General features: G+C 37.8%; 1 protein-coding gene across 1 annotated transcript; it reads left to right on the top strand.

The window, feature by feature from the left end:
• Positions 1 to 1,084: 1,084 nt before the first annotated feature.
• DLST (dihydrolipoamide S-succinyltransferase) lies at positions 1,085 to 24,950 on the top strand. Its single transcript, XM_081938096.1, has 15 exons — positions 1,085 to 1,174; positions 6,553 to 6,586; positions 8,279 to 8,327; positions 9,192 to 9,247; positions 9,919 to 9,993; positions 10,293 to 10,348; positions 11,507 to 11,618; positions 12,560 to 12,724; positions 12,937 to 13,022; positions 13,979 to 14,076; positions 17,056 to 17,186; positions 19,320 to 19,393; positions 21,388 to 21,471; positions 22,762 to 22,929; positions 23,730 to 24,950. The coding sequence occupies exons 1-15, from the start codon at positions 1,100 to 1,102 to the stop codon at positions 23,862 to 23,864; spliced, it is 1,398 nt and encodes a 465-aa protein (XP_081794222.1). The 5' UTR covers positions 1,085 to 1,099; the 3' UTR covers positions 23,865 to 24,950.
• The last annotated feature ends 638 nt before the right edge of the window (positions 24,951 to 25,588 follow it).

The following is a 25,588-nucleotide window of genomic DNA, read 5'->3' as shown; positions in this document are numbered from 1 at the left end:
AACTTTCTTGTGCCCACTTTCCTCTGCAGGTGTCAGCCAGGCTATTTCTGGACACCCTGTAGTGCCGTTTCACAGCCAAGCGACAACACAGCCTATTCAGAGCAACCACCTAGGCATACCGATCCTCCTCCCACCCCACCTTAAGAACAGTTGGCTGTTTTTCTCCGTTGGTGGCCACGATGCTCAGTGGGAGAGGGGAAAATTGCAACCAGAATATAGAATAACAGAGTTGGAAGGGACCTTGGAGGTCTTCTAGTCCAACCCCCTGCCTAGGCAGGAAACCCTATACCATTTCAGACAGATGGCTATCCAACATCCTCTTAAAGACTTCCAGTGTTGGGGCATTCACAACTTCTGGAGGCAAGCTGTTCCACTGATTAATTGTTCTCACTGTCAGGAAATTTCTCCTAGGTTCTAAGTTGCTTCTCTCCTTGATTAGTTTCCACCCATTGCTTCCTGCCCTCAGGTGCCTTGGAAAATAGTTTGACTGCCTCTTCTTTGTGGAATGGGATATATCTGAATCGAAATGCTAACGACAACCCTTCTCATCAGCCTCAGGGCTCGGGCGCCACAGCTCTGCTGTTGGAGGTTTGCGTGGTAAAACCACAGCGCCCATTTCGTCATATTCCCTCCCCACAGACGCCTAGGTAGATCCACCCTTCACAAGATCTGAGGTCCGGATTAAAACGTGTTGTTCCTTTTCGGTTATTGCCCGCGTGAGAAGCGGCTCGTTTCCCGACGTCATCCGGTTTTAAAGCAGAGGCTTCCTTCGTTGCTTCACGCAGGCAACTTTCCCTCCCCTTTCAGAGAATTAAAAATAAACGACTTTTCATACAGAAGTTACACATCGTTCAAGGACCAACTCCGCACATAAGACGCTTCTATCTCCAACGCCCCTCCCCTTTTCTCTTAGCTAGTCCTAACGACGACTCAACCTATCCGCGCTTCCTCGTTTGCCCCGATTGGTACGTCCCGCTCAATTCGCCCCCCTACTGCTGGTCTACTGTTGGTCGGTCCCAACTCGCATCCGGCCTCCGCCGGGGCCTGGTTCCGGCGCGCGCCCAGGAATTCATCCTTTTTGCCGTTGTTGGCCGCCGCGATGCTGTTAGTTTCTCTAGTTCGGGCTCGTTGCTTCACCCGGGTGTTCGGCCGTTCGCTTTGCGCTGTTCAGCAGGTAGCTCGCGGGCAAGAACGGAAGGCTGCCAGGGAGGTCACTCCGCTTCGGAGCCATGGGCTGAGATGGGGGGGGGGGAGCCGGCTCCAAGGGCACTGGGGAGGGGGCATGGATGGGGGAGCGGAGACGGAGACCTCCGGGCTTTATTACACCCCGCCCTTTCTTTTAGCCGGCGCTTGATTATAATAAGTGCGAGGGACAGCAGCTTGTTTTCTAAGGTGCCTCCCAGAAGGTCCACGCCCAGCTGGTAGCAAGGACACCGCGTCTTCCCAATTTGAGGCAAACCACGTTGAAGGGGCGAAGTCCTGTTCGGAAAGGGGTGAAGTGGAAGGGTTGGGGCTTCGCAAGAGCGAGGCTTGCAAGGAAACTTGCCCGGCGCGAAGGTGGCTCTGAAGGTTGAATGAAATACGGTGAGGCTCCTCTTGGCCCACCCAGAACGTGCAAGAGAAACGGGGGTTACAAATAAAGAAATTGTAGTCACTTGACCCCCAGTCGCCCTTGCACCACGGATCTCTGCAGTGAAGCCTTAGTTGGCGAACGTATCCAAAGACACCTTCCTCCTCCTATTTCCCTCCACACAACAACCCTGTGAGGTGGACTGAGTTGGGTGTGTGTGTGAGAGAGAGAGAGAAAGACAGAGACTAGCCCAAGGTCACCCAGCTGTCTGCCTTTCATCCCTTTTTTAACCTAATCTCCCTATTTAAAGCAAATTTAAATATTTTCAAATATGCATAGTGAGGTTCTTTTTAATGTGGGTTGTCGATATTGCGCTCCTGCGCATTATTATGCTGTGGCATCAAGTTTGTACTGTGTGCATACTCTACTCTTTGAGGGAGATGGGAGATTTAAAAATAGGAAATGTAAGCAAGTAAATGTAAAAAAGATGCCTTTCAGATATATTTCCAAATGGATTCATAAAGCTCTGTAAGGCTGACACACTGCTCTTTAGCAGCATCCTTGTAAAGTGCAATTGTTGTCTGGTCTCCAGTATGTTTTCTTCATTCTTGTACAACAGTGTATTTTGAGAAGTGCTAAGAAAAACATTTATTGGGATGTAGACTGTTTCTTAACCAGAAACTTAGTATATTTTCATATAGCACCATTCAGCCCCATATTGAGAGATAATATAAAGCCTTTTCTTAATACCATTACAATATGTGATAGCAATGATGATTAAATTATAGCTCTATAATACACTCTAAGTCACTATTATACATGAAGAATGATTTGTGTGTCCAGAATTACCTAAAAAGTAGTTTTAAAAAGTAAATGGGAGTACTTAGACTACAGGTAAGTGAGGATTTGTCCAAATTGGTCATATTCTCCCAGGCTTTGTGACAGGCTTTATTATATGCTGTTTAGGGGGAGATTTATGATTTATTTTTGCAACTTTTTCTTAATTGTACATTTCCCAGAGACATTAGCAATTGGGCAGCCTATGTATTGAATAAATATCATATTTTTCGGACTATAAGATGCACCAGAGTATAGGACACACCAAGATTTTGAAGAGGTAAATTTAAAAAAAAGGTTTTTGCCGTCCCCGACTCCCAGGAGTACTTTGTAAGTCTCCCAAACCCTCTGCATATCCATTTTTGCGAAAAACGGGATGCGCAGGATGGGGTTTCAGGAGGCCAAAAATGTTATATTCAGTGTATAAGACACACCCAGATTTTCACCCTCTTTGGGGGGGAAAGGTGCGTCTTATACTCTGAAAAATATGGTATATGATTAGATAATTTTTATATAATATACTATATTTAAAAGGAAGGCATCTGCAAGGCTAAATGTAATGTTCTAGAGCAGGGGGTGTCAAACTCGATTTCCTTGAGGGCCGCCTAGGGGTGCCGGGTTGGGCATGGCCAGGGTGGACGTGGCCAGCTCGACATCACTCATGTTGGGGGCACCTGTGATGGCCCAAGCGCTCTGCCAGCAGAAACGGGCTCCCAAGCTCCATTTTCACTGGCAGAGGGTTGCAGGAGGCTGTGACAGCTGAAAATGGAGCACAGGCGCACCGCAGGCCAGTCCTTCTATATTCCCAAGGCAGCCCTGTGGGCCAGATCTAAGGACCCTGTGGGCAGATCCGGCCCCTGATCCTTGAGTTTGACACCCCTGTTCTAGAGGGAAAACTAAGGTATGAACAATTATGAATTATTATTACGAAATGAAAACCAGAAGGAACACATTCAAATTGTGGACTTGAAAATTAAGTAAAATGAGAAACAAATATTTTGGCATCAGTTAATGATGGAAATAATTGGATGCAGTGATAAAATATGCATAATTCCTCCAAAATAGCTTTGTGCATTATTTATCTTTTTTTGAAACTTTACTAGTGAGTTGGCTGTAGGATCATTGAGTTCTACAACTAGAAGAAAAAATGGAAAGTACAGAATATGCTAGATTAGAATGTGACTATAATATATTGAGATCTTAGATGGATGTTGTGGTTATCATCTACATTTAGGATGATATACCACCTATCATCTTGCACAAAGTCTGTGTAGCCACTAAACATATCTTGAATGCACATAATCCATGGATCTGTTTTCTCAAACTTCATGAATGTGTGGATTCCATAAGTGAGGAAGACATGGTATGATAACATGGCTTAGCAGACAGGGGAAATGTTGTGGATATACTCTGTCTATTTCAGCAAAGCTTTTGACAATGTTCATATGACATTCTCATCAATAAGCTCTTGAAGTATAGTTTGCATAGCACTACAGTAAGGATAGTTATGAATGGCTGACCCCACTCATAAAAGTCAGCACTAATGATTCTGCTGAGTTGAAAAATGAATGGATTCTGTACAGATTTTCCTAGGGGCAGTATAATCCCATTTTAATGAATCAGCTGGATAACAGTTTTGATAAGTGGATGACACAAAAAAGGGGATCTGGCCAACACTCAGGAAGATAGAACAAAATTGCCAAATAATCTGGTTGGGTTAGAAGGAACAGTGTCCTCCTAGTAAGAGAAATACAGGGCATTATATTTAGAGAGAAAATATATAGAGAAAATGTACAAGATGAAGGATTTATGGTTGTAAGAACATTAGATCAGAGTGGGACTTGAGTGTGGTCATCAACAATAAGAAAGATGAATATGAACTTGCAATTCTGGACTGCATCAGAAAAAGCATCATATCAAAGATATTAAGTCCTTATTTCCTTCTGTTCTGCATTGGTAAGACTCTGCTTGGAGACCCTATGGTTGTATACATAGTACTACATATGATTCTACATTTCTGGAAATACATTACTAGATTAAAAGAATAGAACAAAGATGATACAGGGGCTTGAGAACAGGTCATATGAGGACAACTAAAGAAACTTGTGGTGTTCAATCTTGAGAAGAGATTACAAGGAGACATGGCAAGTAGTCTTCAATTTCCAACCATTCATTTAGTGATCCTTTGAAGTTCAAATCATTGAAAAAAGGAAGTTATGACCATTTTTCACACTTATGATCATGGTAGCATCCCCATGGTCACATGATCAAAATTAAGAGACTGCACACTTTGCACTTGGCATCTATTTATAATGGTTGTAGTGTCCCAGGATCATGTGATCATCTTTTGTGCCCCTCTCACAAGAAAGGTCATTGGGGGAGTCAGATTCATTAACAACTATGGCAAGAAAAGTCGTAAAATGGGGCAAAACTCACTTAACAACCGTCTTGCTTAATAGCAGAAATTTTGGACTCAATTTTGGTTGTAAATTGAGGATACCTGTACTTAAAAGAAGTTGCCATAGGAAAGAAAGCTAGGGAGTTTTTTCATTTTTTTATACAAAGAAAATCTTCCTTATGATAAGATCTATACTACAGTAGAACAGCCTGTCTGTAGAACAGCGTCCATCTCAGCATGCTTTAAAAAGAGTCACATTAAAGGTGCTTTAATTGGTTTTTCTACACATTGAAGAGGGTTGAACCAGATGATTCAACCAGAAAGACATTCCAATGGATTGCATTGTTACTTGTTAGAAATTTATTTGTTGTAAAGCTAATGAGAAATTTGGCTGGAATTCTTGTGGGCATATGGAGAAGGAAAGAATAATATTCTTACCCAACTAGCAATAGCAATAGAGCTTAGACTTATACACCACTCCATAGTGCTTTACAGCACTTTCTGAGCAGTTTACAAAGTCAACATATTGCCCTCAATAATCTGATTCCTCATTTTACCAACCTCAGAAGGGTGGAAAGCTGAATCAACCTTGAGCCTGTCAGAATCGAACTCCAGGCTGTGGGCAGAGTTAGCCTGCAATACTGAATTCTAATCACTCCGCCACCATGGCTCCTCCTATAAGTAATTAATTCAGTTATAGTTTGTTCTGCTTTTTTATTGAATATTCCACATTTTATTTTAAAAGTGTTTTGGATGGGATATTTTTAAACTGGAAATTATGCCATGAAATAAAAAATGGTGAGCTTATGTAAATAATGGATGCTAAAATTATTAAGTGAAAACGAATGTCTATAAACTTTGCAAATTTACATACACTAACTCGGCCATGACTCACTACTGGGCCATGGCCTATTTGGAATTGGGCCGCGTGAGTGGCTGGATGGATGAACCATTTAAGCACTGAGCTACTAGAAATTTCCCAACTTGTTGGTTGTGGCAGGGCGGATGGACACATTTCTAAACAAAGTACATTTTTATTTTCAAGGAGAGCTTGTGATTCCCATATGGAGTCCTGAACCATTTTTTAGAGAGAAACGTTGGTAGCTGAGACTTTTCATTTCAGTATACAAACTTCTTCTACTTCTTTTTTAAAAATTAAACATTCAAGGAAGAAAGAATATATTTGAGGGCAGTAGTATCTTGACTCTGTATCTGGCAATTCAGGTTTAACATATGGAAATGCAGATGGTTAAAGTCTGTTCAGTAATCTATGGCCAAGCAAAACATGGTATAATGAGTAATGTGAATATAATAAAAGAATCATAATCTTACAACTTAACATAATTTGTGTCAATAATTGTTTAAATCCAAGAATTTCAATTCTGCAATATAGAGCAGTCTCATATAGAAGCTTAAAAGGCAGGTCATGTTGACTGTAGTATCTTATCTGCCATGATAAGCCATAAATTGTTTTGACCATGGTTTGTTGACTAACAACAGGAGTGACACAGAACTAAGTCATAAACTGTAGTTTGCAAATTGCAATGGCTGGTTCACAAAATATTTTAAATTATAGATAAAAAGATAGGTTTTCTTTTGCATGTTGTATGAACTAGGTCAATATTGCAGTTATTCATTCTATATTGCATGGAATAAATCTTACTGAATTATGTGATATTTGGAGCATGTCAAATTATTCCTAACTTCTCTTTGCATTGGTGATTTGTTTTATTTTTTTCTTTGGCAGGGAAACTGTCCACAGGCAAAGCGTTGGCTCTCTGGTGAGTTTTATGTAGGTTTGGGCATTTCATAAAGTTTTTCATAACAAGAAAAATATCATCAGCATTTTTCTAGAGAATACAATTAGAAATAAAATCTGTTTTAATAAGCTGGCTATTAAATGATTAAAAATAATATGAAAAAAATTCCTCATGTGTTGGTAGGGAGGCCGTTATATAGAATAGATAGCCAGTTCAATCAATAAGGAAATCCTTGTAAGAATTCAAGTAATATAAACAAAGAATAACATAAAAGTAATGGTGTGGTTTTTTTTTTGCAAGTTCTGATAACTTCAGTATTAAATAAAGAATGTTTCTGCTCGGCAATGGCAAATATTAATTCTAATCTGTTCAGCGTGTGTGTGTGTGTATAGGAAAACAGCTGTCATGTATTTCTGACTCATTTGGTAAAGATTGTGTTCAAGATGCTCCATCTTTTTAAGCACCTTTTCCAATCATATATGTATTAATTATTTACTCTATTTGATTTTTAATTTTAAAGTCAAATCAAGTTTAGTGTTTATCTTTATTCTACTCACAATTTTTGGAAAGCTTTGTTAAATCCTGCAAAAGCAAATGTGGGATAATAAATTTTGACATAAATTGCTATGTGTAAGTATTCATAGGTTCACTACTACTTGAACAACAAATCAGTTTGAATCAGTGTTTAGTTTGTAGATATTTGGAGCCTCCTGTTATTTTTCCAGATGATTTAATCATAACCAATATCTTCCAAATAACATTTCCACTAGATTTTTTTCTGGACCACTTTGTTGTAAACAGTTATTTTTGGAGGAGAGAAAACTCATTATGTCCAGTAGTAGCAAGTCTTTTTTGGGCACATAAGAATTTAGTGAATTTACATTGATAGAAATCACTAAGGGCAAGAGTCCATTTTATCAGACACATGATATGGTATCCTGGAATAGATCTATCAGATAGATAGATAGATAGATAGATAGATAGATAGATAGATAGATAGATAGATAGATAGATAGATAGATAGATAGATGATAGATAGATAGATAGATGATAGATAGATAGATAGATGATGATAGATAAATAGATAGATAGATAGATAGATAGATAGATAGATAGATAGATGATAGATAGATAGATAGATAGATAGATAGATGATAGATAGTTGGATGGATTGGGTGGATTGGTTGAATGAATCATTGTTTGCTTGAGAGATTATATACAGTAGGTTAGTAGTGAAGTACAAACACTGATGATATTAATAGTGGTCATTTACAAACCAATTGTTAAATAGCAAATTATTGCATTAATGAGATGACCCATGCAGTGTGATTGTTTTAAAAAAAGCCTAGAAACATCTTTAAAGCTGCCTTTAAAGCTACCTGTATACCAGATAATCAAGACTATTAATTGAATAGAGTGATTCTATAGCATTTGTTTATTTTCATTACATAGCCTGGGTAGCATCAGCATATTATTTATTTCTTAATATACATTAACTTTATCTATCTCTTTGGTCAACTTTATAATATGGGGCTGGATTTATAAAGATACATTAATTGTTCAGTATGAACTGCTATAGTTTTTTCCTAGTAACAATCAACTTTTGTCCTTTCTGACTTTTATGCCATTTAAGTCTCCTTGTCTTTTCTATACATGACTGTACTAAGTGACTTGATAACCTGATACTTAGCTAAAGTGCTTTCTGCTTTACAGGCATTTCTCGATGCCAGGCTCTGGTGCATGCCAACAGCAGGAAGCATTTGTAAGTATCTAACTTATGAAGCAAGTGAATTGGCACAACCTGATTGCTACTGAACCAATTGTTAATTATATTATACTTGGAGAGAGGCTTTGGTATACTTTGGTTGAAAATACCTTACGCCAGAGAAAATCAGATATTGAACTAAGAATAAGAATTTTAAAGCTATTTGCGTATTTGAATTAGGTTATTATCTATGTAGTCTATGTTTTACAATTTATTTGAGTAGTTCACATAGTATAACACAATAAGCTAGAATATTGAGCCCCTATCTACCTTCCTGTTTCCAAATCTTTAAAAAAAATACTTTTGAGATTTCTGAATGTGGAATTCTACATTCAGTCTGCAATCTAAATACAGAATCCCTAAATGCTATTATTTATGGTCTAATGTACAATCTGATAAATCATAGCATACCTGCATTTCATCTGCCCATTTGGGAAAAGGCTGGATCTCTGGAGTTACAGTGAGCAGCTCCATCTTGCCAGGATTTGATTTTATACTGTTTTCCCTCATCCAGCCAATTTTCAAATGTGAGCTGATATTCAAGGGAGCCACATCGTTATTGGAAAATGCTGTAGAGAAAAAGATTTGGATGTCATTGATATGTTGATAGTATCCAGTTTCAGCTACAGTAATTAAGGCTTCCTATGACCTTATGCTAAACAATTCATATATATGTATGTGTGTTTGCACCTGATGAATTTATTCACAAGCTATCCCTTCCTGAAATGCTTTAGGATCTATGCCTCCAGGTATATGAATCAGTTAAACATTTTGGTGAGGCTACTGATTGACAGTCATTCCAAGACAACAGATACAAATCTGTACTACCTATACACTGATATTGCTTTTCTTGCTCTGCAGGCTAAATGGTTCTCGTGTCTTCACTATCCGTTATTTCAGAACTTCAAAAGTATGCAGTAAGTAATCCAGATGCCTGCAGGCAGTGGAACATTTGATCTACATGCCAATTTTCTTCCTACTAAAATCATGTGACCTTGTTCCCTAATTTAGTTTACATCTTTCCTAATCTTAAGTAAGGCTTAATGTATTTTTTTTATGCCACAGTTGGCATAGTTGGACTTTGGCATAATAATGCATCATTTCTGCAATTTTCTTCTTCAAGCAATATTTTTAATGAAATCATGAATGTTATCTAGAACAATATAGGACTACTGATCTGAGAAATGTATAGTTTGTCCTTTTAGTATTTTGTTTTGATCAGTTTGAAGAAATGATGACTAATTTTATCGGCTGGCCAACCAATTGCAGTTTTATGGGAGAGAAAAAAAATTATCCAAAAACAAATGGATTGAACTGATATTCAACAGAGAAGTGGCCTCAAACAGAAGTAATATGGTAGCTTCCCTGTAGATATGAAAAACTTAATTCCTAGTAATAGCCATGCTGGTTGTGGAATGCTAGGAGGTGGTGGTCTACACATCTAATAAGAACTGATAATATGGAATTATTTAAATTATGACACTCTTTCCCTTTATGATTAGCATTTTCTCTAAATTGTATTTATCCATTACTCCCAAGGGCTGAAATGCCAAAATGTGAAGCATTTTATTACATGTATCTTTCACAGGGGAGGAAGTTGTCACAGTGAACACACCAGCATTTGCAGAATCTGTCACAGAGGGAGATGTCAGGTGGGAGAAAGGTAAGGATCTTTTTTCTCTTCAGTCTCTCTCATCTTCTCCCCATCCCATGATAAGTTTGTCATAGCCTGTTAGGAAAATATATTAAACATTCAAGCAATAAAAAACGTTCTGAATACTCTTATTATGTAGGTGAAGATTGCTCAGACCTGTTATTGGTTACAGTTCCGTTGCTTACAAAATGAAGCATGCCTTCTTAGCCATGTTTTAAGTCTACCTTAAGGAGTTGTTTATAAAAATTAGGGAAGGAAATGCCACAACACAACTCCTTGTTTAAGTCCTGTTCTCTTCATTTTTTTAGCTGTTGGGGATACTGTAAGAGAAGATGAAGTGGTATGTGAGATTGAAACAGACAAGGTAATTTTTTTAAATTTAGTAATCAAATTTATATAGCAACCATTTCACTAAAAGGAACTCTAAATATTTTGTCATTTTATTCATGATAATGATTATCACCAGAGACAAAGTGAACATTAGACTTAAACATCAGAGTCATGAGAACACCTAACTGCAGATCTGTACTATTTACTCAGATTAATTGATTAATTGATTAAATTTTGATGCCAGCTGACTCCAGCTGTTTCTAGACAGCTCATGGCAATGAGAATAACATAAAAATAACAAAAAATAACAATGCAAAGAATTAACAGAAATAAGTAGAAATGTAGCTACAAAATAATTACAAGATGGCAAACCAGTCAACAAAGAATATGACATACAGAAGAATCTCATCCACCCTACCCCAAGTCCTGAGTAGATAGCCAGTTTTTCAAGTCTTGCAAAACATCATCAAGATGGGAGCCATGTGGCTCTCAAGAGTGAAACCTCATTTCAGATAGATGGCACTGCTACAGAGAAGCATTGTTTTCTGAGTCCCTGTTTAATTCAGGAACCATAGGATGCACCCTTTCTGTCAAATCATACTAGATAAGCAGAAACCACAGGCGGTCCTTCAAATAACAGGAGCTTTTGCTGTGTAGGGCTTTTGGGTAGAAAGCAGCATCAGATGCATCATGCTTTCCGTACTGTCCTTTCCATCAAAGAATTAAAAACACCATAGTATATATCCAATTTTTAAAAGTTAGAGTTGAACCAAGATTTGTTTAATGGACTCTGCTGTTCTAGTTTAGTGCTTTATCCATTGGAGCATTCCAATGTTGCAAAATAGTCCTTCCGCACACTTTTATTTTTCAAGCTTTCTTTATTTCGACAATCTAACTTTTTTTGAGTACCTGGAGTATTGGTGCTGCTTTCTAAACAACTAGAATTCAGATCATTTTGTTGATAAATTACAAATCACTTTTATTAGTACTTCATGAACTATCAGTATTTTGATCAGACTGTGATGCTTGCATGTTTGTTTTCATTATTTTTATATTCTGAGTAGATAGCCAGTTTTTCAAGTCTTGCAAAACATTGTCAAGTATATGAATGTAGCATTCATCTCTCTTCAAGATCAGATCTTTTTGTTTATCTCCCTCTTATGTTCAATTGCTATTTATTTTTTCTATATAGACATCTGTGCAGGTTCCAGCTCCAGCAGCTGGTGTAATTGAAGCTCTTCTTGTCCCGGATGGAGAGAAAGTAGAAGGAGGAACACCTTTATTTAAACTCAGGAAAACTGGAGGTAAATTTGGATCATATGATCAAAAATTGTTTACCTGGGTGATTTAGGTTAGTTACTATTCATCTTACATCATTATGCAATTGCAGTATAAATTAAAATATATACATGAAATTCTAATTGGATTAAGTCACATAAATTAAGTTATTTTTTTATCCTTATGGCATCAATTTTTCATATTAATGCATTGTAAATGGCAAGTGTAGGGAATTGATTGTAAAGTTTGGTCAAAGGGGTAAAATGGGGTAAAACTTGGGAATGCTCAATGCACAAGCAAGGGAAGTGTTTTTTCCCCTAAAGAAAACTGCCATAGAGAAGAAGTCTTGAGTTTCAGGTGAAGGACTTATATTGGTGAATCTGATCTTAAGTACTTTCTGAAATGACCAAAAATGAAGGTTGCATGTTCTCTGCCATAAACTGAACATGGAAATAAAGCAAAGAAAAAGGACATAAAATTATTACTATCTTACTTGCATTGATGAACAATTTGGAACATAGTCTGTAGGATCAGATCTAATTATGGGCTTTGTTATATCTAGAGTATATACTCAGTAGAGTAAGCAACATAATAAAATAGCTATATAAAATATGATATCTTCCTTCATTCTGGCAGATAATTAAGGCTAGAGACATGGCCTCAGATGGTAATTCCATGGATCAAGATTTGGGTCCTGCAGGAATAGATGATTTTAGGGCTTTAGAGTTCTGAAAATTATTGTATTTAATAGAAATAGATCTGTCACACATTTTGCTACTTAAGCATACATCTTCTGCATTGCTGTGCCACGTCAATAGTTTATGAGTGCCATTAATGGAAAGATAGAGCACCTTCTAAGTTTATTGATGTGGATTCTGGCCAAGTCCTTTTTTGCTAGAACCATTTGCTTGTGAAAAATACACTTCTATTATCCATATATGTAATACTTTTTCATCTTTTTACAAAGCTGCACCTGCCAAAGCCAAGCCAGCAACAGCCCCTACAGCAGAGCCTGTGGCCCCTGCAGCAGCAGCACCTGCAGCTCCTGTAACACCTCCCTCTGCAGCACCAATTCCCACTACAATGCCTCCAGTGCCCCCAGTGTCAGCCCTCCCTGTTGATGCTAAACCAGGTGAGATCACAATATTTTTGTTCTTGCTTTCCCATCTATATAACAAAAGGTCCTCAGAACTTAAAATTGTGAAATGATACATAGTTAGAAGCATTATCCCCAAACCGAGCCTTTCATTTACATTCAGAGCATTGGTGTCAACTCATTTTAGTCAAGGACATGATCCCTGCTTGCTTAACCCCCTGACATTTTATTTTTCCATTGACTTGCAGTGTCTGCAATAAAGCCAACTGCCGTGCCAACAGCTTCTCCTGCTGTGGAACCTGGGACTGGCAAAGGTGCCAGATTGGAACAAAGGGTACTTGGAGGTTTCTCAGTCTGATGGGATATTATATGAATATTCATTTCTATAAGGAATTGAAATATAATAACATTGAGGCAGAACAGAAAATATTTTCATAAGAGCCTCATGAAAGGCTGCAACAAAGTAACACTAAAGAGTTAAGGGCAATGGCTGAACCCAAGCAAGTTCTTCATTCATGAATGTTCTTACTCAGTGGTCTCTCAAACAGGTGGTCAGTACAGGTAATTGTCGTTTTACAACAGGCCACTTATGACTGAACTCTGAAAAACTACTTATGACCTGGTTTTGAATGTTGTGATGTCTGGGGTGGGGGCAGCTATGTGGCCGCCTTTGGGGCACTTGGCAACCGGTCCACAGGTACAGTTGTTTGCAGCTTCCTCCTCCCTCCCCATCATGTGGAGAAAAAGTTTTAACTTTTTAAGTTTTTTTCTGGAAATTGGTGTTTACTTCCAATGACTGTGCCATATCCTTTATGATCACAATGTTCACTTAATGACTACCTCAAAAAAGGACATGTGATGACCTGCTTCACCCTGATTTACGACCATAATTGCCAGACTCAATAAGTCATAAGTCGCGATTACCTGTAGTGGAAATCACAAACCACTTTAGCAAGTGCCACTCCTGTGAATGTTTAAAATTTAGTTTCTTAAAATCTATCCCGCTAGCTTTCTTGAGGTTCCAGAGATAAACTCCTATGTCGTACAACTTCTTTTGATACCAATTGGACTTCTGATGCCTTGTGATATCATTTGTTGTTTGTGTGAGAGAGAGAGAGATCTGGGTAATTATTTTAGGCTAAAATGAGTTAAATTTCACTGCACAAAGATAACTCATTAAGTGTAGATAAATTATTCTGATGTATTCATCAGGAAGAGAGAGAAAAAAGGGTGTGCTTTTAATTTGTTCAGGTTCTTCACTATTATTTTATGATTTATTTCTGTCTTCAGGTAAAGATGAACAGAATGCGTCAACGTATTGCTCAGCGCCTGAAAGAGGCCCAGAATACATGTGCCATGCTGACCACTTTTAATGAAATTGACATGAGGTAGGGCAGTAACCCTTCAGCATAAAAATGCCGGTACTGTAACTTCAGTGTTTGAGATTCTTTAATCTGATTCACCCTGTATTTGGGTGCTTAAAAAAAAAAGCTGTATTAATGTTACAAGCTGATTATTTTGGCTAGTTTTTGGAAAAAGTGATGCTACATGATGATAGAAACTACATGGAACCTGTTGTTAAATACACATCTATTGTTGACAAAAATATCTACTCATTATTTTTTCTGTTAAAAATTTAGAGTTCTTGTATTGAGCTCTGGTGTAGCGTTATACCAGATTTTTGGTAGCTGTCTTAATTGAGAGTGTATTTCTTCCAAGCAGGAACCCAAATAAAACAAAGTTCTTTTTTGCAGGCTTTATTAAGATGGAATTATACAAGAATTCCAATAAAAGAATCATTTTCTATTTAGAACCAGAATATCTATTTGAACATTAGGATAGAGATTTTCTGAGTTTTTCAATGGCAGCTCTATGGTAGAGCAGGAGAGAAGGCAGGTTTCCTCTCTTGGTAGGAGTCTGCAGCTGTGAATAATGTAGACAATCTTTGCTTCAGTTCTTACCATTCTTGTACATTGTCTTCTCATCTCTAGTTAGTTAACTAGAGTTAACTGTTGTTGAGCTGAGATGCTTATAGGAAGAATTCAATTTGTTTAGCGGTTCTGGAGTACTCCATTGAAGTTTAATGTCGGTATTTGAGGTAGGGGAGCCACCAGTGTTCAAGGCGAGTGCTTGGATGGCCTGAGCACTAATGGATTTGAGGAGGGGGAAGCTTATGTTTCAGTGCATTAGGGAAATGATGCCCAAATCAAATTGCCCCATGAAATCTTATCCTCCTCCTTAAAGCAAAACATGTAAATATTTTGTGCTTAGAATATTAAGGTTGGCAAAATAGTCATTATTGGAAAGGAAGCAATGCAGCTTATCTCATATTAGAGACTAATGGAAGTGTCACTTTACTCTGGCCTTGTGCTCTTGTTGCAATCAGTAATATGTTTTGCATTGATTACCGACTGGCGGTATGCCATAGAGCTGACTTGCAAGGATTGAGACTGAGGCCTTTTGCTTCCCCACTCAGGGTCAATGTCTGCGGTGAAGCCTGCTCTTGATGGCTTCCTCTTTTCAGCCACCACTTCATACCTACAGATCTTGTATCTTGGGAGGCAGTAATGTCTTTGAACAGTAACCCTAGCTCTAAATGAGATTTGGCGAAGAAAAAATAAACAGACTAAACCCAGAGGGACATTTCTGTTTGCTAAAAACTGCCTCTCTAAAGCCATATTGTCTAGGAGATTGATGATGAAGGTTGAAACTTCAATATCTATCTAGAATTATATGACACAATTATTCAGTTTAATTTGTGTGACTGGCTTCTTTTCCAGTAAGTGAACAAGGGAAATTGCTGTTTTCTGTTCTAATTAAAGATATTTTCAAAATGCCATTATATTGCAGACTTTGAAAGGCCGTATTCCCATACGCAGGTAATTTGCTTTAAGTCTGGCCAAAGAAATAAGCATGCTATTTCTTTTTTTTTTTTAGATCCTTTTTTAAAAATAAAAATATGAATTTGTCTATGGTAAACAGACCAAGCTTAAATAAAAATATAAAATTCTTTATTTTATTCTAATATAACTTATACTGAAGTTTCTGGGAAATTGCTGGAAATCAATCTTTCCAGGAGAGTCTTGACTTGGTATTGACTTGTATCTTCAGTCTTGGACATTCTCTTACCTCTTGTTTGCTACCAAAGAAACTTTACTGAAAAAGACAATCAAATCTTGTTTATATGAATATAATTCATTATATCTCATCATCCCTTTATATCTCTGCAAACTCGTCTTGTTACCACCATGACCCAAAAGCACTTCCTGTGCTGCTATCTTTTGTTTTTAAAACTTGTAACCTCTCTTTTTGAGGATCTCATCAATCACAACTTTTTCAATCTTCCCTTTCCTCTAGACCGATTCCCTTTTTTACATACATATTTTGTGATTTATGATCCTAGATTGAATAACCATGAGAAATTTAGAGAGCTCTTTCCTTGTGTGGGAACAGATTCTGACTGATGTTTATGTATGGATTGTAGTAAGTTATTATTGTTGAAAGAATCAGTATGAAATAGGATGAAATATAAACATTACTGAATATATTATATTAAGGAATAAAAGAAAACATTAAACTGTAAATATTTAACATTATCAATAATTTTCAATCTTTTCTAACTTATTAGCTGCATCAGATATTTGGTTATTGCAAGACAGCAAAAACCTAGCATGATTGGTATTATTTTTAATAAAGGAAGTAGGATATCTTGGGAAACCTCCATATTAAATTTTGAAACCAGGAGAATATTTTCCACTGAATCCATTACATTATTGCAAGAACTAAATCTTTATTCGGTATGAATACTTCAACAGATGTGATTCCAGGACACTTAATTAAGCCTTAGTAAAAACGATCCAATATTTACTGTGGTTAAGGTTATTAAATAAAAACCCATTTGAGTTATTTCTGATGCTAATGCTTTTGTAACAAATTTTTACTTATTACTTCCTCAATTTATTTATTAAAGCAGATTATATTGATTTGTTGTTTATTATCTTTAAAAAGTTCTTTATGATAGTTCATTCTTGAAAAAAAAAGCTGAATTATTGTGTCCTTGAACATTAACATTAGTCTTGATATGTTGGTAGCAGTTTTAAGAATACAGAAGCTATTAAAAATCCTGGTATCCATTAAAGCATTTTTTTTAAATTTGGAAAATACGCCATTCAATCTGAGTTTTGGATATGCACTGTTGATAATAGTGTCACTTCTTGTGTGAGGCTTTTGTATTTGCATTAAAAAAAACATACACGGCATGTTTGAGACGCAAATCAATACATAGGTAAATACCAGGTGAAATGTACTGCAGATTTGAAAATCTTTTGTACAACTTGTGGTAAATATTCTTATGATGATATTTGCAGTAACATCCAGGAGATGAGAGCCCGGCACAGGGACAACTTCCTGAAGAAGCACAATATGAAATTAGGTTTTATGTCTGCCTTTGTGAAAGCTGCAGCCTTTGCTTTGCAAGAGCAGCCTGTTGTGAATGCAGGTAAGAAGCCAGAGCTTATATTTCTGAGTAGAAGACAGAGCAAATACACAGTACGTGTAGCTGGGATTAGCCCTCTTTGTAATTAAATTGTATTTCTGCTAAGAAGGTCTTCTATGTTACTGATTGTGTCACCTAGATTTGTTAGGTAAGAATTCCTGTGCTGAAACAAATCCTTTCTCAGCAAAAGAGTAATCAAAGTGGGGTTGAAAAAGACCCTCTGATTTGCATCTGGGGGCATTTCGTCAATAATAATGAAGATGGTTTTATTAGGAAATGATTGTTCCCTGAGGCTGCCAGTGTATCCTCTGAGAGGATACTCTCCCACTTTGAGAAAATCCTAATTTACTTTTGTACTACGATGTGCAGAATCTTATTTTTTCACCATGATTTGCAGCAGTCCTAAATTGGCTTCTTACCTTGCCTCTATTTTCCTATTCTGTAAGGCTTTGCCCCCTTAGCTTCTAATCTGAAAGTTCAAATTTGGAATTTCTCCCACTTGTAATATAGAATGGGGAAATAATGAATCAGAGAGAGACTTTCTTTTGCAGCCCTTTTTCAATAACTGGAATGGGAGACTGCTGAGGGCCCCAACAAAAGGGCAACATGTATGATATTAAGCATGTATTTTTAAATTTTCTTCTGCTCTTTCTTCCAATCTCCAAACTGCTGCACAAGTGAAAAGAAACTCTACTTGTCTTCTAAGCTCTCTAGCAAGTACCGAATGCTTAGAAGAGGGACAGAGGTTTGTCTCACTTGGCTGATGATTTGAATAAGGTAAGAAATAATGGATGCCAACAGGCTCCGCCTTGCTATTCCTTACTTTATTCAAACACTGTTTAAATAAGACAAAACTTTATGCTCTATCTTATCAGAGAGCTTGGAAAAAAATGTGAAGCAGTTTGAAAGAATGAAGCAGCAGGATACATTTCAACTACAATCTATTATCCAGATTGAAATAAAATTATTTTATGTGTTGCCTCGAATTCTCTTTTTTTGAGACTTGGGATAGCTACTCTTCCCAAATTAATGACTGGTAATGGTTATATTCATCCATTATGAAAGATGGGAGAAAATTGGTTTAAATCATAAAACTTTTTCAGATTTTGCAAGACTTTTTTAAAAAAATGAATTGAGAGAAGCTCAACACATTATGACTACATGGGCTCACCCTTGTAGATGTTTTTGGTAACAACACAGAATGGTTTAACCTGCCTTTTTCCAGGATATGTTTTCAACTTCCCAATCCAGTTTCAACTTATCTACTACACTTCTAGGATTTCTTGGTGGAGCTTTATTCTGAACCTTGGTGTGTGTGTGTGTGTGTGTGTGCGCGCGCGCTTGCGAGCACACACACACACACACACACACACACACAGGATCTGCAACAGTAGGGATACTAGTATCTGCACAGTGCTATCTATCAGGCTGCTTGTTTTTTTAAAAAATATTTTGAAAACAACAAGATGATCTGTAGCACAATCTTTACAAAATGCTTCTGGATCTTCCTTAAGAGTCATTATTAGATAAGAATAATGCCACAGAGTGCAGCCCATAAATACATGCATACATGCTTATATACATACATACTGCTGTTAAAAAAAGACAAAAGTAGCCCTGAATGGTAGAGATCATCTTAGAGTCATCTAAGATCATCTTAGAAATGCATTGAGATGTAGTTTTATATTTATATTAAGCCACACTCCAAAAGTAACTATATTTAAGATCACTATAACATAGTGTCAAAATTCCAATTGTATTCATTGACCTCAAAAGATTATTTGGCATACACGGAAAAGTTTGCATTAGGGAATATTGCAAAAATATGTTGTAGAAAGTATATACAGTCTGTTAAGAAAAATATACCCAGAAATGCATACACATTTTTCCAAGTCTTTGGTAAGCAATTCAGAAATGGGATGAGGTGAAATTCAGCTGAAAAAAATTAAAAACTGAGTAAACTTAAAATTCACAGATATGTCTTTCAAGTATTTCAAGTAAACTGAAAGGACTAATTTGCAGCAAATAGGAAGGTACTGGATAGGCCTTGATTCTCATCATTATGTAGTTCTTCTACGTCGAGTCTTCATTGTTGGGGTTGCTCTTTGTAACACCTACTTTCCCTTTTCAATTTAGTGATTGATGATACAACCAAAGAAATGGTGTACAGAGAATATGTGGATATCAGTGTTGCAGTGGCAACTCCTAGGGTAGGTATTATGGAGACAATTTTCACCTGGCCAGTTGATCGCTCAAATTTATGAAAAAAGGGATTGCAGGGGATAGAAGTAAACCAAGGCTGCCGGTACGAAATGGAAGCTGAATCTATTGACCTTGTCTTACTCTGCAGTGACAGATGAAGGAGGGTTACTCCTATCCAAAAACCACATACAGATAATCCCCTAGTTATGACAGTTCACTTAGTGACTGTTTGAAGTTACGTCATAGCCCCTCCCCCCCAAGTACTTACAACCCAGTTACGAATGTTCCAGCACCATGACACTTATGAACGAGAGCAGAGGCACTGCAACATTCACCCTGTTTATTCCTCCCCCTGGCACTCCACAGCTATTGGGCCTGTGGAGACTAACTTACCTTGCGACGATCTAGCAAGCTATTGACTCCTTTGCCTGCTTTGGTGCATTTGCAGAAAACAGAGGCCTAAAGTAGTGTGAGATCACGAAAGATCAGTAGTGTGAAATGTCACGCTATTGATCTCATACTACAATACCTTAGGCCTATGTTATCTACAAACTTGAGGCCTGCACAAGATCCTCTGCAAAAAGTTTTGAAACAGAGGGAAGGCCTCTTCACTTGCAAAGCCTTTTGTGCCATGGAGAACAGAGGCCTAAAGTACTGTAGTGTGAGATCAGTAGCACAAGATCTCGCACTACAGTAGTGTAGGCCTCTGTTCTCTGTGAATCAAGGCTTGTACCAGATCCATCCGAAGAGCGCTTGCAAACCAATGAGGGTTTGGAGCAGCAAAATCGCCTTGCTTCAAGCCTCCGATTGTCTTGCAAATGCTTTTTGTTCCATTCCAGTCTCAGTGTGAAGAGTGCTTGCAAGCTGATGGGAGCTTTGAAGCAAGGTGATTTTGCGGCCCCAAACTCTCGTCAACTTGCAAATGCTTTTTGCACAGAGACTGCAAGTAGGCAAAGAAACCGTGGCAGAGAGGCTGGAGAGGAGTCAGATCTTCACAAGGTAAGTGAAGGAAGATGGGTGGGGGGAGCAATTGTGGAGACCCCAGAGGAGGGATCATGAGGTATCTCATTGGGTTGGGGGAGGCCTTGGGCAGACTGAAGCAGGTGGCCTATTCCATTGCTAGGCCCCCATGGCCTTCCTCACCCAGATAGATCTCATGTGCACTTAATAACCTGCGCATTTGATTTGCAAATGCATGGGCGAAAGCAGGGAAGGATCACGGTCAAATTACATGATTCACTCCTATGAATCCTCAGGTTATGATTGTTCCATTACATTTGTAACTTGAGGACTACTTGTAGTAGTTTTTGGACAAAACTCCATAGTGGTAGAAACTATTTCTACTTAATATTAAATGTAATGCTAGGTAGGGGAATAAAAGTCCTTGTCTCCTGCGTTTTGTTTCCTATTTTTCTTTTGTAGCAAATAAGTTGAGTCCACTTTGATTTTTCTGCTTCTGAAGGTGAACTAGGAGCTCTGAAGGCTTGTCTTTTTGAAGTCCCACAGTCCTAGTGCTCCTAGATCACTGGGCATCTAAATCCCCTTTTCACACAGTGTGTGTCTATGTACAACAGTTAGCCAGAATTTAGATTCCTTATTGCACTCTGTTTGACTGTGCCCCATTTAGCTCCTTCTCTCTTGCTTAACAAGCCCCAATATCCAGTTTGCATTTTACAGTAAATCCACAAGACAGTTGTTCAAGTCCATGACTCACTTGCTGTTGGGAGCAGTCTAACAGTATGTACCAGCATGTTGCTCATTAATGGTATAAGCTATAGTTCTGCCTTGCCTTTACAAATAAATATAGCCATGCTCTAACATGACAAATATTCAATGTTAAATTCAAAACATTAAACATACTGTATCCTACTAAGAAAATGAATGAGCACTTACTAGTTTAAGATCATTTTAGAAAAGCTGTTTGAATTGCTGCTCCTTAGCTTTTTCTATATTTCTTGGATATTAATATTGTTGGTTATTTGGTGATTTTTATTTCCCATAGGGTCTAGTGGTTCCTGTCATCAGAAACGTAGAAACGATGAATTTTGCTGACATTGAGCGTGCAATCAATGAGCTGGGAGAGAAGGTAAATCACTCTGAAGGGATCTTCAGAAGAGACAAGATCCTCATGTTTTAGAAATAAAAATAGAATGTAGCTTTCAGAAATTTAAAGTAACAGAATCAAAATTCACATTCAGCACATTGAGGACAAGACAAACGGTATCTGGGTATTCTCCACCTTCACTAACTTTAACACTTTAACATGAGACATTCCTCCATTGTTAATTGATCCAGTAAGTATCTGGGTAGTTCAGCATTTTGTTTGTTTGTTTGTTTTGAAGACTAGCCAGAAAGATGCCTCCAGAAAGTCTGCAAGTGTGGAGAATAACTTTTTTTATCTTCCTACCCAGTATAAAACTGATTATAATATAATAAGTTTAATACTGGGTAGGAAGAAGAAAAAAGTTATCTCCCACCTTTATTAATTTTTTATAAACAATTCAAGGTAGTTATCTAATCTCCTTCCTCCTATTTTCACCATAACAACAACCCTGTGAAATGAATTGAGCTGAGGGAGAGTGACTGGCCAAAGATGACTCAGCTGGGTTTCATAGTTAAAGCTGGAGTAAAAGTCCTGGTTTCTGGTTTCTAGCCTGTTGCCAAACTGATCCTGCCAGGCTATTCTAAAATTATACCCATATCAGGAACAGAGAAATATTTTTTCCAGATAGTAGAACCATATGTCAGTGTTGTGGCAGAACAGGTTAATCCTTATCATTCTTAATATTGTGTGTTTATACTCTGTACTAGGAAAAATCATTTCCTGTGAATCAGCCTTCTGCTCAGGGCAGGATCCACTGATAGCATCTCTTAACATGATAATCAAGCATTGGTAACTTGGTGAAAGAAAACTGCTTTCATGTGGCACCTCATTCCCTTGGCTGACAGTTTATACAGTTAGGAAGTTCTTCTTGAGATCTAGTTCTAGCCCATTAGATCAGGCCATGAAACTAAAGACTGCTAAACTTCCCCTCAATCATCTAATCTAATGTGCTGAATGTGCCCTGATCCTTTAACTATTCCTCATGTAGCTTAGCTTGCAGAACCTTTCATAGGAGTCTTCTGAACTTTTTGTTATTGTTTCTGAATACATTGTTTTCACAATTCTCTGCCTCTGAACTTTGCAGGGACTGCTGTATTTTACTAGTGATTGAGGTGGGACAGTAACACATTATCTTTGCTCTGATAAGGGCTGGTATTTGAAATGCCCATGTCTGTTCTGTTGAGAGCTGACACCCAGACACTTATTGGTTTCTGCTTTTCTTTTTAATATTCCAGCATAACCCATTTGTGGTCATTTTTAATCTCATTTCAGGCTCGCAAGAATGAGCTTGCCATTGAGGATATGGATGGTGGTACATTTACTATCAGCAATGGTGGAGTATTTGGATCTCTTTTTGGAACGCCCATCATCAACCCGCCTCAGTCTGCCATCTTGGGCATGCATGGCATCTTTGACAGGCCTGTTGCTATTGGAGGCAAGGTATGCTCTGTGGAGACGATACTGAAAGTTTAAGAGATCTCTTAACATTAGCCTAGTCACTGAAAACCACTTTTCCATGATTAGCTCTTATGCAGCTGCTTTTTTTTTAAGCAGCAGAGAGGATTTTTAAATGGCCATCCAAATGAACATCAAGCTCATCAATGCTGCTCATGGAAAAGCATATCCTATTTGGTTATATTAATGTTGATAAGATTCTTTAGTTGAGAGGAAGGGAAAAATTGGTTAGCTTTAATCAAACAGTATAAAAGACATCGTAACTGTAAACCTTGACTTTTGTGACATTGCAGAAAACGAGACCATGTTCAGATAATTCTTTTTGGCTATAAGTGATTTTTAAAGGATTTGGGTCTACTTTGGCTCAAATTCTTTGCCAAGAAGTCAGATACATTTATTCAGTTTATATAGCCCTCTACTTACCAGGCAATTCTGGTAAGGATTAAGAACCTGGGATTATTTACTTTACTAAGGGTTAAAAACGTAAAAAAGCAAAGGAAGAATGATAAAGCAATGCAGGGGAGGGGGGCAAGATACAAGACTCATCTAATTACAAAGAATTAAGAATTACAAAGACCTGATTCTTCTCCCAAGCACTGAGTGTGCCTGGTGCAGAAGAATCAGGTCTTTGAGGCTTTCTTAAAGGGCTAAGCTTTTGGGAAGGGGGCTGATTCATAGGGCACTTGAGGTTCTTGGGTAGCATAGAGAAAGCACAGTAAGTGAAACTCTTTGGGGCACAGACTAAGATGATGTTCAGTTTAACAGTGAGACTTCTCTTAATTTAGGTTGAGGTGCGACCAATGATGTTTGTGGCGCTGACTTATGATCATCGGTTGATTGATGGGAGGGAGGCAGTGACCTTCCTGCGCAAGATCAAGGCTGTGGTAGAAGATCCTCGAGTTCTGCTGCTTGACCTATAAAGGATCACAGCACCCCATCCAGTAGACCAAGGATACAGCACCAGCAGATAAAACAGAGGACATTGAGGAATCAGCAGGGCTTCATTCCAGTCTTTTCTTCCCTAGTTGCAAGAGGTGTTTTAAAAGGAAATTTAAGAGAGATGCTCTCGTCTGAAGAGTTCACTTCCCAGAATGAATCAAAGGCTGTCCTGGTCTATTCATGTATAACCTATCCTTCCTGCCCACCTCGTCCAATCCAATTAGGTCTAACCTTGCCTCTTTCCTGAGGTTATTGCAGGAGGAGAAACTACTTGCTTCTTACCTAGAGTTTCCCTCCCAGCCTGATCTTGCACAAAAATTTCAGCTTTTAATTCATTCTCTGGGGCAAGATGCCAGAAGAGATAAATTGCTGCTGGGTCTCTATTATACATGACGACATATATTTTGCAAAGTTAACAGGGGAGACGAATTGTCTACCAGGATTCTTTATGCAGTGCCTGGTCTTACCACCTCCATAATAAAGTTATTTATTGTAACCCCCTCCTACCCAATTTTTATGGGTTTTTTGGGCTTTTACAGGCACTTCTGATATTAAGACTGTAACCCAACAACCTACTTTATAGCCTCTATTGGCATCAGGCAATTTAAGGATGACTTTCAAGAATTTTTCTCTGCCCCAGACCTTTAAGAATAGGAGGATCATAGTATAACTCAGATTGGGAAAAGATAAGAGCTACTTTTAAAACTTGAATAAGGCAGAATTGGTATCCCTTCTTACAATTGGGACCAGCTCAAACTGGGTAATCTCCACAATTGTCCTAAATTCCATCCAATTCTCCTTGACTGACTTCTTCAGCTATTTGTCTACAGTGGTTTGGCCTGATTGTGTGTGGTATTGTGAGTTGGGACTCAAGTGTCTCTGGCATATATCCTGGCATAAGACTGCTGGTTCATGGGGACATATCCTTAGTACAATAGTGTGCACATGTATTGTTGAGTAAGAGGGTTGCTAGTGCCTGCAGGGTTCATTACTCTTGCCCACTGCACAGAACTTGTAATTAAAATATTTAACAACAGATTTTAAAACAAAATAAAACAAAGAAATTATGTATGAGTGTCGTTTCTGATTTTCACTTTGCTGATTAGAAAAGTTTTTCCAGCCTTTCATAGAAGGGAAATTCAGTGTTCCACAGGCAGCTCTTGAGAATGGTTGCTGCACTTGGCTCTAAAGTCTAACCAGGTGAGCTAATTAAAAGAGAAATCTTGAGCTGCTGAAATTTCACAAAAGTAAAATAACTGAATACAGTTGTGTTGACTTATTGGGCTTGAGACTTGGCTTTTCCCCAGGGAATTTAAATATGGCCTAATTATTGCGTTCTGTTTTAACATGAACAAATAAACTGTAATGTGCTTGACTTATGTGTGCTAACCCTCAGCTACTGGTCCAACAAATCACTGTTAGTCTTATTTAGAGATTCATATTAAAGAACTAAATATGTGTGTGAAGAAAAATGTCATTAGAAAAATAATGTGCCCCACATTCTAGCCTAGGCACTATTTAGCATGTACTGTACTCTAAATTCATTTAGTATTAAGTGAATCAATCATATTGCAAGTATTTTCTAAGATTAACCAGAACCTCTTTCTGTTTGAGGGAGAAGATTTTTCCCTTGATTCAAATGTAGTATAACTTGTCCATTCAGCATTTGTGTATGTAACATCTGTAACATGTCCGGTCAGCATGA

The sequence above is a fragment of the Natrix helvetica genome (assembly GCF_964273705.1).
Source record: "Natrix helvetica genome assembly, chromosome: 1".
In the NCBI taxonomy this organism is placed as follows: domain Eukaryota; kingdom Metazoa; phylum Chordata; class Lepidosauria; order Squamata; family Natricidae; genus Natrix; species Natrix helvetica.
The sequence above is the reverse complement of the archived record's forward strand: the minus strand, read 5'-3'. Positions and strand labels throughout refer to the sequence as shown.